General features: G+C 38.0%; 2 protein-coding genes across 2 annotated transcripts in view; one reads left to right on the top strand and one right to left on the bottom strand.

Moving 5' to 3' along the window:
• The window catches only part of CHCT1 (CHD1 helical C-terminal domain containing 1), a 73,335-nt gene that overhangs the window by 12,413 nt on the left and 43,080 nt on the right, over positions 1–17,842 (top strand). The gene's annotated exons all lie outside the window — the stretch shown is intronic.
• APPBP2 (amyloid beta precursor protein binding protein 2) overlaps positions 9,926–17,842 on the bottom strand; it is a 51,708-nt gene continuing 43,791 nt past the window's right edge. Inside the window, exons 11-13 of the mRNA XM_019431081.2 lie at positions 16,640–16,830; positions 15,529–15,694; positions 9,926–14,485 (exon numbers count right to left, since the gene is read on the bottom strand). Of these exons, the coding sequence (XP_019286626.1) occupies positions 14,232–14,485; positions 15,529–15,694; positions 16,640–16,830 (611 nt within the window). The 3' untranslated portion in view covers positions 9,926–14,231. The remainder of the gene's footprint in view (positions 14,486–15,528; positions 15,695–16,639; positions 16,831–17,842) is intronic.

Raw genomic sequence — 17,842 nt, 5'->3', positions numbered from 1 at the left:
AAGGTGTGCATAAAAGGGGGATGAGTACATTTGTAACATTAGATAGAATAAAATTGACAATTTTAGGTGACAGATGTGCGAGATAGGGAGGGAGGAGGAGGAAGTGAAGATGGTCGATTTTTTGTAGATGGTGTTCAACTCCAGGAAGAGAAGGAGGTGCAATCGTTTTCTGAAAACGAGGCAGAGTCGGAACTCTGCCTGAGGCAGCAGCAGACAATGCCCAGTGCTGCCTTGGAGGGGGTAGGACCAGAACATATGTGTGTGACCCTTTCTTCTCCCTTCCCTCGATTTGTCTTCATGAGTGAATATCATCAAAATGTTTAAATGATAAAATGATAAATGATAAACATTTAAAAAACTTAAATGACAGGGAAGCATAATGCATGAAAGAAGGCCCCAGCTCTCTCTTTGTTCTTCACACTCATCGCCTCCCAGAAATGGCAAGATGAAGAGTACTGAGGCACAGGTCTGCAGGCCAGCCTCACTCCATTGGTCCCTGACAGTCCTAACAAAGCAGGGAGGATTTGCCAGAGAAGGTGAGCAAGCTGGAGGGTGTCCCTGATGATGGGGAGGGGGTGCTCCAGTTTTCTCTACTCCTGAGTGATTTCACTGACAAGGTCCCAGGAAAAGGGCCAGTGGTTCTGGGAACAGATGAAAACAGGGAGGTGTCCTGTGTGTGAGGCAGCACCACCCCCTAGAGGAATAATGGGATTCTATAGCAGAGGCAGACACCAGGAGGAAGTGGGGGGAACTTTATATCAGCCTGGGGACCAGCAGGATCCCTGAAGGCAAAATAGGCAACAGTCTTGGTTTTTGAGCCCTCTTAACTCTTTCCTCAAATTTAGTGAGATCTCATAATTCCAAAAACGAACATCACATAACATTGCTTCACTCCAAACCCTCCGAACAGCGCAGAGGATTATTAGGCCAGTGAAAATACTGAGTGTGATACTAGAATGGTGATACATGTCATTATACATGTGCCCAAACCCATAAAATGGACAATATCAAGAGTGAACCCCAGTGTAAACTAGGCACTCTGGGTGAGGATGTGTCACTAAAACAGATGTATCACTCTGGTGGGGGGTGTGGATAATGGGGGAGACGATGCGTGTGTGGGAACAGTGGTATATGAGAAATCTCTGAATCTTCTGCTCAGATATGCTGTGGACTTAAAACTGCTCTACAAAAATATTAAAACGAAGGAATAAAACCCTCCAACAGCTCTTCATCTCATGCAGATTAAAATCCAAAGATTTTGCAAGGGCCTATAAGGCCTACTATGATATATTCCCACTGTCCATTATGTTACCTCTCTGAACTAATTCTTTTCTCATACTTGTCAAGATACTCCTGCCTCAGGGCCTTTTCACTGGCCGTTTCCTCCATCTGGAATGTTCTTTCCTAAGATACCCAGTTGGCTAACTCCTTCATTGCCTTCAAATCTCTGTTCAAATGTCACCTTCTCAGTGGAGCCTTTTAAATTCCAACAACTACACACATTCTGAATATCCCTTAGTCTATTTTTATTTTCCTAAGGCACGTATACCTCTCAAATATTATATAATTTAATGATTATATTTCTTATTTATTGATGGTATCCTCCCACTAACATGTAAGTTCCACAAGGGCAGAGTTTTTTGTCTGTTTTGTTCATTGCTATATCCCAAGCAATTACAACAGGACCCAGCACAGAGTACGTACTTAATAAACATTTGTAGAATGAATTAATGAATGAACTAACAAATCAAACTAGAGCATTTAGTCCAAACACTTCCTGGTTCAGAGAGGGGGAAAAAGAGGCCCAGGAAGAAAGGTTGACTTCTCCAAGTTTGGATATTAAGTCAAACACCAGAACTGGGACTAGAATTCAGACTTGATGCCTACTGGCCATACATACATGTGTCATGCCGGCCACCTCCCATACACCAATGACACGTGCTCTCCTTGCTCTTGGCCAAAATGCTTGTATCACTCAAATAACTCAAAATGCTTAACGTATTGCTTCTAGGATAATTTGTATTTTCTTAGTTAACATATCTCTGCATAAAGTATGACTCTCTAAGCTGGACTGGGAGACACCAGAAGCAGGTGGCTGGGGAAGGTTATTTGGAGGTGCAGGAGCCGATCGTGCCGTAGGGGTAGTCTACTGTGGGGAAATTGCCTGGCTGATAGCCAGACCAGGCAGCCTTCAAGGAGAGTCCCTTCCCTAGAGAATAGTGGATACTTTCCCTAAAGTCTTAAATGGAAGAGGCTCCCAACCACAGATATACTGATTGATCACTGCCTGACCCACTCCTATCCCAGGCTACAGGAGTCAGCTGGCAGCCTCCTCTTCCTATAACACTACCACAAATGCATGTAACTCAGCACAGATGGCAAAAGGCTTTGTATGCATTCACATTGGATCTTCATGACAAGCTTGTGGGAGAGACTCTGCCCCATTATAGAGAAGAAAGCAGCTAAGCACAGCTTAGAGGCTGGCACAGCTGAACTGAAATACTGACTTTCTGTGTCTTCTGACTCCACACCCAGTCCTCCTGTGTTTTACGATTTTTCTTTTGCGCATGCATTTTTTCGTTTTTTTAAGCATTTTTTAAAGTTTATTTATTTTGAAAGAGAGAAAAGGAGAGGGCTGTGAGTGGGGGAGGGGAAGAGAGAGGGAGAGACACAATCCCAAGCAAGCTGTCAGCATAGAGCCTAATCAATGTAGGGCTCCATGTCACATCTCCATCTCATGAATCGTGAGATCTTGACCTGTGCCAAGATCAAAAGTTGGATGCTTCACTGACTGAGCCACCCAGGCACCCTGTACAGACATTTTTTATTTTTATGTAGTTAAATTCACAGTCCTTCCTTTAATGGCTTCTTTAGGACTTTGAAAGGTTTTCCCCACTCAGAGAATATTTAAAATTGTATCTTTCCTTCTAGCACTAGTGTTTCAATTTTTACATTTAAATCTTTAGTCTATCTGAAATTTATTTTGGTATAAGTTGTATAATAGGAATCCAACTTTTTTTTTTCCAGATGGCTAAAAGTGTCCTTGCACATGTGGGAGTGTATTTATAGGATATACCATATAGGGGGAAAAAATCCATCTTTCCTGAATTGTTTGAAATGTCACTCTTATGATACTTTAAATTCCTGATTTATTTGTGTCTATTTCTGAACATTCTGTTCTGGTCCATTGATCTGTGTGTCCATGTAGGGTTTTAATGAAAAAGGAGAAAAATATACTACAATAACAAAACAGTGTATGATAAGGGGCACTTGACTGGCTCAGTTGGTAGAGCGTGACTCTTGATCTTGGGGTTGTGAGTTCAAGCCCCACATTGGGTGTAGAGATTATTTTTTAAAAATTAAGCAAAACATCATATGATAGGAAAAGAGTATAGACAGATTCTAAAAAGAACCAAGTACAACTTTTAGAAATGAAAAGTCATCATTGATATTAAAAACCTACTGGTCAAGTTAAACAGTAAAGAATATCTGAATTCATGGATCAATCTGAATATCATAAAGAAAAATAACCAGACATTATGGCACTCCAGTTAAGCAATATTTTTGCAAAAAGAAAATGTAACCTGAATTTGATCAAATTTCCAGTTCATGGGAAATACAAGGGACTGAGAAACATATTAAATGACACTATGGGTGGGGACAGAATCCACATTTCTAGACTATGGGAAAAATCTACTGAATGGATGAACCATTTACTTTAATAAATAAAAGTTGGGTGGGGGAGAGGGAACCTAAAGATTAGGAGAGACTGAAAAGATATGGCCAATGAGGGCCATGTTTACATACTGATTAGAACAAACATAAACATGACACAGAAACATCTATAAAACAGGGAAATCAAACATGAACTGACTACTTGAAGATGTAAAGGTATTACTAAATATTTTTTTAACGTTTATTTTTGAGACAGAGAGAGACAGAGCATGAACGGGGGAGGGTCAGAGAGAGAAGGAGACACAGAATCTGAAACAGGCTCCAGGCTCTGAGCGGTCAGCACAGAGCCCGTCGTGGGGCTCGAACTCACGGACCGCGAGATCATGACCTGAGCTGAAGTTGGACGCTTAACCGACTGAGCCACCCAGGCGCCCCCATAACTAAATATTTTTAAGTATGGTAATAACTTTTTGGAGTTATGTACTTTTTAAAAAGGAGATAGAAGTTTATTGAATAAAACAAGGGAGCAGCGGGCAGAACTGTAGAGGAGAAGCTCTCTGCTGGAGTTAATGTATTTAAAAAAAATTTTTTTTTAGTGTTTATTTATTTATTTTTTTAACGTTTATTTATTTTTGAGACAGAGAGAGACAGAGCATGAACGGGGGAGGGTCAGAGAGAGGGAGACACAGAATCCGAAACAGGCTCCAGGCTCTGAGCTGTCAGCACAGAGCCCGACGCGGGGCTCGAACTCATGGACCGCGAGATCATGAGCTGAGCTGAAGTCGGCCACTTAACCGACTGAGCCACCCAGGCGCCCCTTAGTGTTTATTTTTGAGAAAGAGAAAGCAAGCAGAGGAAAAAGAGAGGGAGGTGGGGGAGGGGCAGAGAGGGACAGGGACAGAGGATCTGAAGCAGGCTTTGTGATGACAGCAGACAGCCCAATGCAGGGCTTGAACTCAAGAACCCCGAGATCATGACCTGATGAGCCAAAGTCAGATGTTCAATGGACTCAGCTACCCAGGCACCCCTGGAGTTATGTATTTTTAAAGTATGTTTTAGAGATAAACAATGTATTATTTGTAGACGTCTGGGATTTGGTTTAAAATAATCCAGTGGTAGGGGAAGCTGGGTGGCTCAGTCTTTTAAGCATCTGACTCTTGATTTCAGCTCACATCATGATCTCATGGTTCATGAGTTCAAGTCCTGCATTGGGCTCTGTGCTGATGGTGAAGGGACTGCTTGGGACTCTCTCTCTCTCTCTCTCTCTCTCTCCCTCTGTCTCTGCCCCTCTTCTCTTTCTCTCAAAATAAATAAGTAAACTTAAATAGATAAACAAATAAATAAATAAATAAATAAATCCATCCAGCGGCAAAGGCAGGGTCCATAGCAGATGAAGGAATAGTAACAAGATTGGCCATGGATTTATAAATTGGATGAGAGGTACAAGGCAATTCCTTATCCCAGGTTCTCTACTTTTGCATATATTTGAAATTTTCTTTTAATAAAAAGTTTCAAAAGATTAGCTAATCCATTGCCTCTCTCCTATTTCTAAAAGAGCTATAATCCTCCTGATTTAAAACAGAGGATAGTCTTCAGCCTTGATGTAAGCCTAGAAACTTGCCCCAAAACAGATCCTTCCCTTAGGATTGTTTTTCTATAAGGAGGTGGGATGAAGGGGCAGACTAGAATCCAATTCAAGTCTTGAACTCCAGATAGCTGACAAGTTTCCAGAGAACTGGAACAGGAGTATCAGAGTCATGGAAGATGTTCTGGAATAAGGAAATGCTCTTGATGCACATAAGACTGATACAGGGGGATGGGGCACCTGGGTGGCTCAGTTGGTTAAGCGTCCGACTTCAGCTCAGGTCATGATCTCGTGGTTCGTGAGTTCAAGCCCCGCGTTGGGCTCTGTGCTGACAGCTCAGAGCCTGGAGCCTGCTTTGACTTCTGTGTCTCCCTTTCTCTCTCTACCCCTCCTCAACTCGTGCTCTGTCTCTCTCTCTCTCTCAAAAAGTAAATAAACATTAAAAAAAAAACATTAAAAAAAAAAAAAGACTGATACGGGGCATTGTTTGCCAGCAGGAGACTTCTAAGTCTCTGAAAAGTCAGTGGTTCACAAACCTAAAACACATCCTCTTATTGCACTAATCCAAGAAATGCAAATGAAAAGAATGAGATTCTTTGTATCACACTGGCAATGAAAAAAATTATAAAGCCCAGAGTTGCTGTGGGTGTGGAAAAATAAGAATTCTGATATATTACAACCTGAATGGAAATTAATACAACCTGGCACTGTGTGTCAAAATTGGACTCAGCAACTCCATTATGAGGAATTTATAAGACATGAATCTGAGATGTGCACAAAGCTCTAGTGTCAAGCATAATCATTAAGAGAGGTAATTACAATAGGGAAAAACTCTATCTAGTACGGTGGTTTTCGAGTATATCCACAAATTCTGATACTGCTCCTTCCAAGGCATGGGAATAATTCCCCTTCCCTGTGTGTGAGCTGTCATTAGTGACCAACTTCTAATGAACAGAATATGGTGAAAATGGTCAGTGTGACTTCCAGGTAGATCACTAAAGATACTGTGGTTTTTGTCTTGCTCTCTCTGTTGGAATCACTTGTCCTGGGGGATGTCAGTTGCCATGTCATGAAGACACTCAAACAGCCCTATGGAGAGCTCATGTGACAATGAACTAAGACATGCCAATAGCCATGAGAGGGAGAGATCTTGGAAATAGATCCTTCAGTTGTAGACCAGTCTTAGGATGACTGCAACCCTCATACCATCTTTTTTTGAAAACCTTTTTATTTTTGAGAGAGACAGCGTGAACGAGGGAGGGACAGAGAGAGAGGGAGGCAGAATCCAAAGCAGGCTCCAGGCTCTGAGCTGTCAGCACAGAGCCCAACATGGGGCTCGAACTCATGAACTGTGAGATCATGACCTGAGGCAAAGTCGGATGCTTAACCAACTGAGCCACCCAGATGTCCTGGTGCCATCTTGATGCAATCTCATGAGACACCCTAAGTCAGAACCACCCAGCTAAGCCATTCCTGAATTCCAGTTCCATAGGAATTGTTAATTCATAAATATTTTTTGTTTAAGCCATTAAATTGGGGGTAATTTGCTGTAAAGCAATAGATAACACTTCCAACAATAGAAGATGCATTAAATAGATTATGGTCCATCCACATGGTGGTATACTGTGTTGTCATTAAAAATAACATTTTCCATATATAATAGTGTAGGGAAACAGTTTGATAGAAATAAAGCTGGATACCAAAATGCATATGAAACATGAATGAAATGTGAAATACACATATACAGAAAAAAAAAGAGAAATGTGCCAATATTTTAAATGTACTTATCTCTTGGTTATACAGTTACAAGAATTTTTCTTAGTAAAAATATTTAAAATGTAAAGATAGTTACAAAATGAAAAGTTTTTCCTCCCTTATTAGAATTCTACCCCTACTCCTTCTTTCCAAAGGTGATCATTGTCAATATATTTTTATAATGAATATACTTTGAGAAAAATGGTTTCACATATATTTTTACATAAATATGTATGGGTTTTTTTGTTTACATAAAGTAATCACTAGTTATTTACCATGGGCTTTTCCTATATTCATGTTTCTTGGTTATTTCTACATAAACATACAGTTTGGTATTTTAATAATTTCAATCGTTTGATCTTCTGCATATTGTTTATTAACTGAATCTATGAGTATCTAACCACATTCCTATTAATGTTTAACTAGCATGTTATTTTGTTTGTTTTTATCATAAGTGTACTCTAATTCTGATCTGCTGTTTCCCCCAGTCCCCCACCTGCCTCCCCTCTGGTAACCACCAGTTTGTTCTCTATAGTAAGAGACTGTGTTGTCTTTTTTTTTTTTTTCCCCTTTGCTCGTTTGTCTTAAATTCCACATGAGTGAAATCCTAGGATATTTGTCTTTCTCTGACTTATTTTGCTTAGCATTATCCTCTCCAGCTCCATGCATGTTGTCGCAAACGGCAAGATTTAATTCCTTTTTATGGCTGAATAATATTCATATATATATATATATATATATATATGATGCAATCTCATGATATCTACATATCACATCTTCTTTATCCATTCATCTACTGATGAACACTTGGGCTGCTCCAATAGTTTGGCTATTATAAATAATGCTGCAATAAATATCAGGGAGCACATATCCCTTTGATTGTTTTTGTATTCTTTGGGTAAATACCCAGTAGTACAATTCCTGGATTATAGGGTAGTCCTATTTTTAATTTTTTGAGGAACCTCCATACTGTTTTCCACAATAGTTGCACCAATTTGTGTTTCCATGGACAGTGTTAAGAGGGTTCCTTTTTTAAAGTTTATTCATCTATTTTTGAGAGACAATGCATGTGTGGGTGGGTGAGGCAGAAAGAGAGGGAGCAAGAGAATCTCCACGTTGTAAGGCTCTCCAGAGAGCCTGATGCCGGGCTTGAACTTGAATGGTGAGATCATGACCTGAGCCGAAACCAAGAGTTGGATTCCTAACCAAGACAGCCACCCAGGTGCCCCAAGAGGGTTCCTTTTACTCTGCATCCTTGCCAATGCTTGTTTCTGGGTTTGGTTTGGTTTTGTTATAGAGAGCATGAGCAGGGGAAAGGGGCAGAGGGAGAGAGAATCTTATGCAGCTCCATGCTCAGCACAGAGCCCCATGCAGAACTCAATCCCACAACCCCAGGATCATGACCTGAGCTGAAATCGAGTCAGTTGCTCAACTGACTGAGCCACCCAGGCACACATTCTGACAGGTGTGGTGTGATACCTCATTGTAGTTTTGATTTGCATTTCTCCGATGATAATGTTGAGCATCTTTTCAGGTGTCTATTGGCCGTCTGTATATCTTCTTTGAAGAAATATCCGTTCATGTCTTCTGTCCATTTTTCAATTGGATTGTTTTTTGGTACTGAGTTGTAGAAGTTCTTTATATATTTTGGATATATATACTGATGAGTTTGCCTTGAATTTTCAAACTACAAAAATAAATGTCTATAAAGTAAGTGAGTGTGGTTTGCTAACACACTTAGAATAATATGTCAGGGGCACCTGGGTGGCTCAGTCAGTTGAGTGTCTGACCCTTGATTTCAGCTCAGGTCATGATCCCAGTGTTGTGGGACTGAGCTCCATGTCAAGCTTAAACTCCTGCTTACGATATTCTCTCTCTCTCTCTCTCTCTCTCTCTGCCCCTTGCTCACTTGAGCCCTCTCTCTCCAAAAAACAAAACACACACACAAAAATCTCTCTCTCTAAAAAAAGAAGAGTATCTGTCAAGGAGTAAACTCTATGTTAAATTTGTTAAATGCACAAATCAGCAATGTTTATAAGCTGGGAAGTTTTAATTCTTGAGTTACACGATCATATGGTAATGGCTTTAGCAAAGCTTTAAATAAAATGCTGCTTAAGTACCAAGAAGAGGCAACTCAGGGAAGTTTCAGGGAAGGCTTCCTTGTCCTTTGAGGTTGACAGATGAATTAAAGTTTAGGCAGAAAATGAGATTCCATATGAAAGAGAGAACAGCATGTTCAAAGTCATGGAATGTAAAAGGAAAAATTTTACAAGTATCACTGAAGGTGGCAGTCGAGATAAAACCAGTGCTATTGCAAGTGAAGGTGGAATTTTTTAAATGTTAATTTTCTTAATAGTAATTTAAAATTTGGTGTCATTTCCTGTACTTGCTGTTCTGAGTGCTTAAGATTCATGTTGTTTCATGGCAGATGTTTTAAAAGACCTATTTTGACACCCCCCCCCCCCCCCATTCACATGAAGAAATGAAACACAAAGAGGTTCATAATGACGGATCTCAGATTCTTACTGCTCAGAGGCAGAGCTGGAACTGAAACCCAAATCCAGGGTTCTCTCCACTATTGCCAGCAGAGTTTCAACAGGTCTCCTCACCCGCCTTCAGCTTCAGAGATAGAAGACTAGGGAAAATGGTGTAGTTACTTTTGTAAAGACTAATCACCTCCTGCATTAAGTACTACCTTGTCTTTTCCAAGTACCTTCGTGAGCACCATCTCCAGATGCTGTTACCACGTGTCTCCTCTGCCACACATCTTATTTTTCTTGAACAAGAGCACTTTGTTCTGGTTCCAACAGCTTCTCTCACACTGTTCTCTAATAAAGACAGGCTGCAATAATAATCCCAAGTCCTGACCAAAAGTGATCACAACTACATTCGAAACAGATACACTATGAATGCAGGAACACTATATTTATTAGGTCAATAATTCATTTTTAGCAATACAAGTACAGAATATATCACAATGCTGGTTACAAACATACTTAGTATGGTTCAATGGTTACACATAATGGTGGGCACTACAAGTTTGTGTTAAGGATGATATGAAAGGTCATTCTGACACAATGAAGAATCGTCTTAAAAAAAATCTATCAATGACCCTAGATATTTCTATAGAAATTACTGTGGCACTATTCGTGGGGATTTTCATGTAAAGAATTGTTAGTAATTTGTTTCATTAAGAGCTTTTGAGTCTACTAACCTAAAATCCCCTGTTGCTTAATAAAGTATAAAAATAGTACTGACTTGGTAATATTTAATAAAATGTAGCATTCATTCACATCATAAAAGTAGAACTAAATTGAAAAGTTTTAGTTACCATGGCAACATATCTTTCCATAAAAGGAATATACAGAAATGAGTAATGTTACACAAATGGTACCTGCAACAGTTATTTAGTGATCCAACACTTAATTTGTGCACCACAAACCAGGTTTTCTAGATATCTATATATAGCATATATTTTTAATCTTAAATTTTACTTTTGAAAAAAATGTGCACTTCAACAAACTCACTAAGGCCACTCATGCTATAGATACCTAGGATTGCAATTAAAGAATAGTATTATTTAATAAATCCTAAAGCACATTCCTTCAGATCACCAACAGGGTAAAACCAGTTTTCTGCCTAACACATTCCTGAGATTTGTGGACAATACAACTACTAGTGTTCAAGCTGGATAGTAATCCAAGTGTCAGATTAAAAAATTTTCTTTTTCCTAGCAAGAACTGAGGTCCTCCAAAGCCAAGAGGTGAAATATATACATTAATTTTTAAAGCAAAAATAAAACTCTTAAAAAAGTCTATACTTATATAAATAAGTATTTTTCCAGTAGTAACTTTGCCATCCAGGAAAGGAAGAGTTTGCAAGCAGCAAGGCTACAAATTCTGGGGAGAAAAATAAAGACCAAGTGGTAGTTAAGAATACCTGCTACTAAGCAAACCGTTGTTTCAATTCGTAAAGTACGGCCACAAGCTTCAATTGTGTTTCAGGTGTGTTTACTGTTCAGCATTCTGTTTGCACGTAAGGAGCTACCAAATGGCACTCCCATTTATGTATAAGATTGCAGCCTCTGTACTTAATTTTCACAACATTATGAACTCTTCCCAAACAGGCTGGGAACAAAGGCCTTTGTCAAATCCTTTATTTTCACTAATGAGCACATACTGCACAAGGGTTACTACAGAGCAATGGTGAGTTTGTTTTTAACCAAGCAGAGACAGAGCTTTGATGACAATAGAGGTCCTAAAGCCTAGGGCAAAGTCAGCTTTGGGAACCCTTAAATATGGTGTTCTAAAAAACCCAATCAGTTCTGTTACACTGGATGCTGGAGTGACTGACAATCTGTAGCACATGAGTATTTGTAGAGCCCCCTGATGCACCCAACTTGAATAGCACCAAACTTTAGGAAAAAGACTGGGTAAGAGGAAAGAAAGTCAGGAAGAATGAGACCAAAGGCCCATTATTATTTTGCTGAACTTTCAGAAATATCTTTAGGTTGGTTTAGGCTTCCTTACACCTAACCCCACCCTATGTGAAAAGCTTGTGCAAGCTATTGGTTATTGTGAGGTAAATTTTATTCTTTTCTTTCTTTGAGATTCTTTTTAACCCCATAAATCATGGTGACATTCACCTCTCTAATTTACCCTAAACATCCCTAGGAAAAGGATAAATCCCACACTTAAAATCATAAGGGTATTATTCATTAGAACCAGAATTAATAACATATTGTTAGATCATTAACAGAAACTGGCAATCTCTTTTCTCATCCTACAGTGTTTGCATTAAATCAAACAGATTTACAGAACACTACATTAAAGCAGTGGTAATAAAGGGAAACTACCAATGGTTTTTAGAAAAACTGGCTGCCACTTAACATTATCACCCTGTGATCTTAGGCTTCTAAATATCATGTTGCTTTATAGCTCAAACTGAATTAAGAGAGGATGAGGCCTTAAGTCATTTGCTTGATTTTATCATAGGAAATGCTGTATGTGCACAAAACCAAAAAATACAGATTACCAAAAAAAAAAAAAAAAAAAAAAAAAAAACTTCGTATGGAAACGTGAGTTTCAAAATATTTATTGAAAAACAATTTACCATGACATTCCTATACCACAAACATACCACAGGACTCTAAATAACCAACAAAAGTATACAAAGCCTATCCTGAAAATATCTTTGGAGGTATTAAATATATAGGCCCACGAGGATAGAGCTGAGTAACTTAAAAAATGTTAGTCCTTGGTCACAGACTATTTGGTAATTAACAAAGAGGTGCCTCTTGGCATTAGACTGCAATGAGCTGGGAGGGGAGATGCAGGTGTGCCAATGTACTCCTTTTAAAATTAAAAAGAAACTAATTCAATTTGAGGAATAAACTCAGGTTTTGAAATCATAGTTATAATCCTAGGGTCCAGGCTTGTTTCATCTCTTTACGTACCTCCCCCAGTCAATCCCCTCCTGGGGTCTTAAAAACACTGGCTCATAACTAACAAGACTGCAAATTATAGTTTTAAACAAGATTAGATTTGCGAAGTTCAAAAGTGTTTAAAATCAAATTGATCTGAAATCTCTAATTAATTTTTCTGTACTCAATGTGGCAGTTTAGATTTCTTCCCCCCTCCAACCCCAACGTGCATGTTAAAAGAAAACCAAAATTCAACACACATTCACTCACCCACAGACTACTCCAAGCATTAGCCAAGAGTAACATCTCTAACAGCCAAGTCATGAACCCCTGAAAATAGGGGGGAAAACCCTGATTCTTAACTATAGAGGCACCCAATAGGCCACTATAATAAGAACTGAGGTAACAGCAAAAGACCTTTTGTTTCTTGAATTGCTACATGTTACAACTTCCCAAATTTGAATATTAATTATCTCAACATTAAATAACCCGACTGGGTTAAAATTTAAAAAATCAAAACCCAATAAAAGGAAGACAAGTTAGTGAAATAGATATATAATTAGGGGATCTTTGTATTTGACTCTTGAAGTTCAAATAAAACGACCCAGTTGTACTATTATTACCATAAAAACAAAGGATCTCAGAAGAATTGCTTCTTTTGGGCATTCATTTTTTCATGAATCCCCACAAACCACATAGTAACCTAAAAGTCCCTCCCAAACATGAGCTATTATTTCATGACTCTTAGCCAATATACTTGTTAATTGCACTGATTATTAGGGTAACATTTAAAATGAGGGGGTTGGTTGCGGCAGATATTTATAGACTTGCTTATGGCACTGCCATCTGTGCACACTGACTAAAGATATGCCACTGAAATTGCCAAATTTCCCAAGTTTCGTGTCTAATTACATGAATATAAGTTTTGCATTATTACTTTTCATCATATATCTAAATGAAACATTCTACTGATAAAAGTATATGCAGGGGCTAAAATAATAACCTAAAGCCTCTGGTCCAAATAACCCCTTTCTAGATTAGGCTGGTCCATTTTAGGTCCTCCTGGTCCTGTCAGCAAATGCTATCAGAGCATCTTGCATTGTTGTACCAAAAAACCCCAACACAACCAAAGGGTTAATAAAAGTGCTGGTCTGTCAGCTTTTCTATGATTTACAGATCAACACTGGTCCAGTTCAGATGAATCTGACAGTCCTTCTCTTGTAAGAGAGCTCTGGAGTGGCTGTATCCACTTCCGTGGGTAAGGTGGCCAAACCTAAGTCAGGATGTCCCTCTTCTATCAGCGCTGTGTTAACTTTTCCATACTGCATATAAAGATTTTCCCCATAAAATTTCTTTACAATACAGTATTGAATACCTCCACAAGGAAGAATTATATGTTAAAAAGTTGTTAAAATCATCCTTACGTAATAAGAATGCAACTCTTTTAAACTCTTAAATAGTTTTATTTAGGGGTTCTTTTCAGGCTTTCTGCAAAATGAATTATTTTTTTAAATGAAAAAAAAAAAAAAACAACAAAAAGATTTCCTGTTGTTTGTTCTACTAGGTTGAAAATATGGGCCAGACTACTTATACATGCGGTACATGCTGAATATAACTGAATATATGCTTATTCCTACGGACACTCTGCAAGATAGGGATCACCCAAATAGGGTCAATGGACTGGACCAGTGTTTCAATGCAAATTCCAGCCCCAAAAAACAACATGGTTTTGATTTCACAGTATGAATTCCCTGGAATCTGGGAAAAGGTAAATTAGTTAACTGAGGTACTCCCTCAGCAGCTCGGTCCCTCCACATTCTGAGAAATCAAGAAGGACTGTACCACTTCTTCAGTGGACTGGGGGCTGGTGTTGACGTCTTCAAGAGCATCGGTCACCGAATACTGACGATCTCGCAACCGGTTCCAGTTAGACAGAACGTTGTGATATTCAAACACTTTCTCATAATTCCCAATGGAGTTGTAAAGTTTAATGAGACCTCGGTAGTCATATTCTAGTCCACTGTAGCCTTCACCAAACAGTTTCTTCCCTGAAAGTAAAACACACACACACACACACACACACACACACAAAGAAAGAAAGAAAGAAAGCTCAAATAATGAAGCAACAAGAGGTTCTTAAAGACAACACAAGTTCAATTCTTTAAATAAGGTGGCTTGGTTTTATTTCCTAGGATAAATGAGAAACTAATGAGATTGCGTACCCACAGACAAGATAAATATATTCGATTACATTAGAATTAAGAACTTCTGTTCTTTGAAAGGCACCATTTAGAAACAAGCAACAGAGTGAAAGTTATCTACCTGCAACACATATAACCAACAAAGGGCTTGCTGCATCCATAGTATATAAAGATCTTCTATAAACCAGTAAGGAATGATAGGCAATTCAATATAAAAATAGGGAAGAATTTTTTTTAAGTAATCACTACCCCCAGTATGGGGCTCAAACTCATGCTCTACTGACTGAACCAGCCAAGTGCCCCAAAACAGGGAAGAATTTTAACAGGCACCTTAGATGATGGCCACAGTATCTTATTTTGTAAAAGGCCTGAAAATGGAAACAATCCAAATGTTCTGAATATCCATTAACAGCAGAATGGATAAATAATGATACACTAATCCAATAAAATATAGCGCTGGAAATTAATAAACAACAGTGATATGGAACAACACAGATGTATTTCACAATTCACGTTCACCAAAAAGAAACCAGACATATAAAAATATACATTGTATGATTCTATTGTATCAAAAACAGGTAAACATCTATGATGTTAAAAGTCAGGAAAAGGGAGGCGGAGGGAGCAGTAACTACACAAATAGTTTAGAATTACTGCTTTTGCCTATCCTTGACACTCTGCCTAAACTGTCATACTTCTTGCTACTGGCTTCAACATTAATAAATCATCTTTAGCCAATGTTTCAGATGAGTTTTGAGTGGTTTCTGGATATCCTTAGCAGCTCTAAACTCACTGAAGTCTTAGTAATTACACTTCCCTACACAACATATAGGACATGTTGATATGTTGATTTCTAATCAGTTGACTAACAAAATTTTAAAATAACATACCAATCGCTATAGAGCGCAAATAAAGTTTCTCAGCATTTTCATACTGATTCATGTCATAATTGTATAAAGAAGCCAGATGTCCCACGGAAAGGGCTACTTCATAATCTTCTTGACCAAGAAGTTGCTCTTTAATCTGAATTGCTTTGATGTGCATTTCTTCAGCTTCCTGAAAAAAAATGAAGCTGTATTAGCATTAGATTATATTCTTTCTTATGTTAACAATTCTTACCCAACAAGCAAGATTCTTCTAAATGCCAAAAACATGGATGGCATAACATAATCAGATCAGAAACCATACTATGTTAATCCAAAAGTCGCCTATGCGCAGCATTACTACTTTGGGAAGTTACACACTTAGTTGATGACAGTAATAGTGTCCTATGCCAAAAATGATGAGAAAACTTGTCCTGGTAATAAAAAATTATTAGAAGAAATTAACATTAAAATTATTTTATTATTATTACTTGATTAAGTAATACACTTGATTAAGAATTTATAACCCAAAATTCTAAAAGAGAATTCAGTAAATTTTTATCATTACAATTAATAACACCTTAGTATCTGACATTCCCTGTATACCAGCCTGATGCCCCGCTAACAGCTATGTTTTAAGTCTAACTATAATAACCATAATAGCCTTTATGGTTTTTGATGTAGTCTTATTTTTCCAGGGTCTGGATTTTGAATTTTGTTTATATTTTGACTCTGTTGTTTTACACTAGCTATCTTCTCAATTTTTTCATGGAATAAGGTAGGAGTAAAATAAATGTACACTCTGTTATTTTTAAAAATTGTTTAACGTTTATTCATTTTTGAGAGACAGAGAAAGAGGGTGAGTGAGGGAGGGGCAGAGAGAGAGGGACACACCCTGAAGCAGGCTCCAGGCTCCAAGCTGTCAGCACAGAGCCTGACACAGGGCTCGAACTCACGAGCCATGAGATCATGACCTGAGCCGAAATAGGATGCTTAATTGACTGAGCCACCCCATTAAATGTACACTTAAATAGTTAAGATTACTGATGATGTATTATTTAAGACTTGTTATTTAAGACTGGACTTTATTACCTAAAATTATTTAGTAAGAGAAAAATGTAGTAAAACAGGCTTTTACCTTAAATTTTCTCATTGACTGGTAAAGTCTTCCAAGGTTTCCATAGTGTTTTGCAGTCTGTACATTAAATTCCCCAAAAGCTTTTTTAGCTAGTTGGAGTGAAGACAGGTGCAAATCATGAGCTTCTTGAAGCAGCCTCTGTTCAGTTTCTTTATTATGACAGTCAATTGCAATCTCCTCTAAAATAAGAGCTGATTAAGAAAGCAATAAAATTAGCGTAAATAAAACCATCAAAGCTAATCAGAGCATATAATTTAAAATTAAATTCAACAAATGTTTGTGGTTATGGTTTAGAACTGGTAAAGATGAAAATATTCCACTTTAATGAAAAAATATACTTTGGGGAGGGTCATTCTACTTCGGATAGTATAATGAACTTCGAATTTAAAAACAATGGTACACATCAAATATTTTGCAGAATTAATTTCTGCTTTACTAGAGTGTTATATTTTGCCAATGTGAATTTCTTACGTAAAGCAATCCAAGACAAGGAGGAAAAGGCAAAATTTTTAAAGTTATGAAACTGTGTCAAGGAGTACCTAAGTACATTTTGAAGCCAAACTTTATAAAATATAACCTTTAACCAAATACAACAGAAAGAACTGGTTTCCTCCTACTCATTTGACCAACTAAATCAGGCAAGAAGACAGTGCAATTTCAAAGTCACATACAAGACTTTCAAATTCCACTTAAAGTCTTAAAAATACATATTCTTTTACGAGGTGATTTTATTTCTAGGAAAATTGTCCATATGCACAAAAGTAAAAGAAGTTTAGTTCATTATAGCATTAAAAATTTTTTTTTAATGTTTATTTTTGAAAGAGAGAGAGAGAGAGAGAAACAGTGTATGAGCAGGGAAGGGGCAAAGAGAGAGGGAGACACAGAATCTGAAGCAGGCTCCAGGCTCTGAGTTGTCAGCACAGAGCCCAAAGTGGGGCTCGAACTCATGAACCGTGAGATTATGACCAAGCCAAAGTCAGATGCTTAATTGGCTGAGCCACCCAGGCACCCCCATTATAGCATTTTTAAAGAACAAAAGGTTAAAAACAATATAAAGGACAAATAATAGAGGTGAGGTTAAAAACATTAGAAAAGGATATATATCCGCATGTACTGCAATGAAAACCTGTTCACAATGTATAAAGTGAAGAAAGCAAAATACAACTAAAAAAGTTCATTCATTTCATAATTTGGGGAAAAACA

The sequence above is a fragment of the Panthera pardus genome, unplaced genomic scaffold (assembly GCF_024362965.1).
Source record: "Panthera pardus isolate Hobbes unplaced genomic scaffold, ASM2436296v1 HiC_scaffold_3, whole genome shotgun sequence".
Taxonomy (NCBI): Eukaryota; Metazoa; Chordata; class Mammalia; order Carnivora; family Felidae; genus Panthera; species Panthera pardus.
The sequence above is the reverse complement of the archived record's forward strand: the minus strand, read 5'-3'. Positions and strand labels throughout refer to the sequence as shown.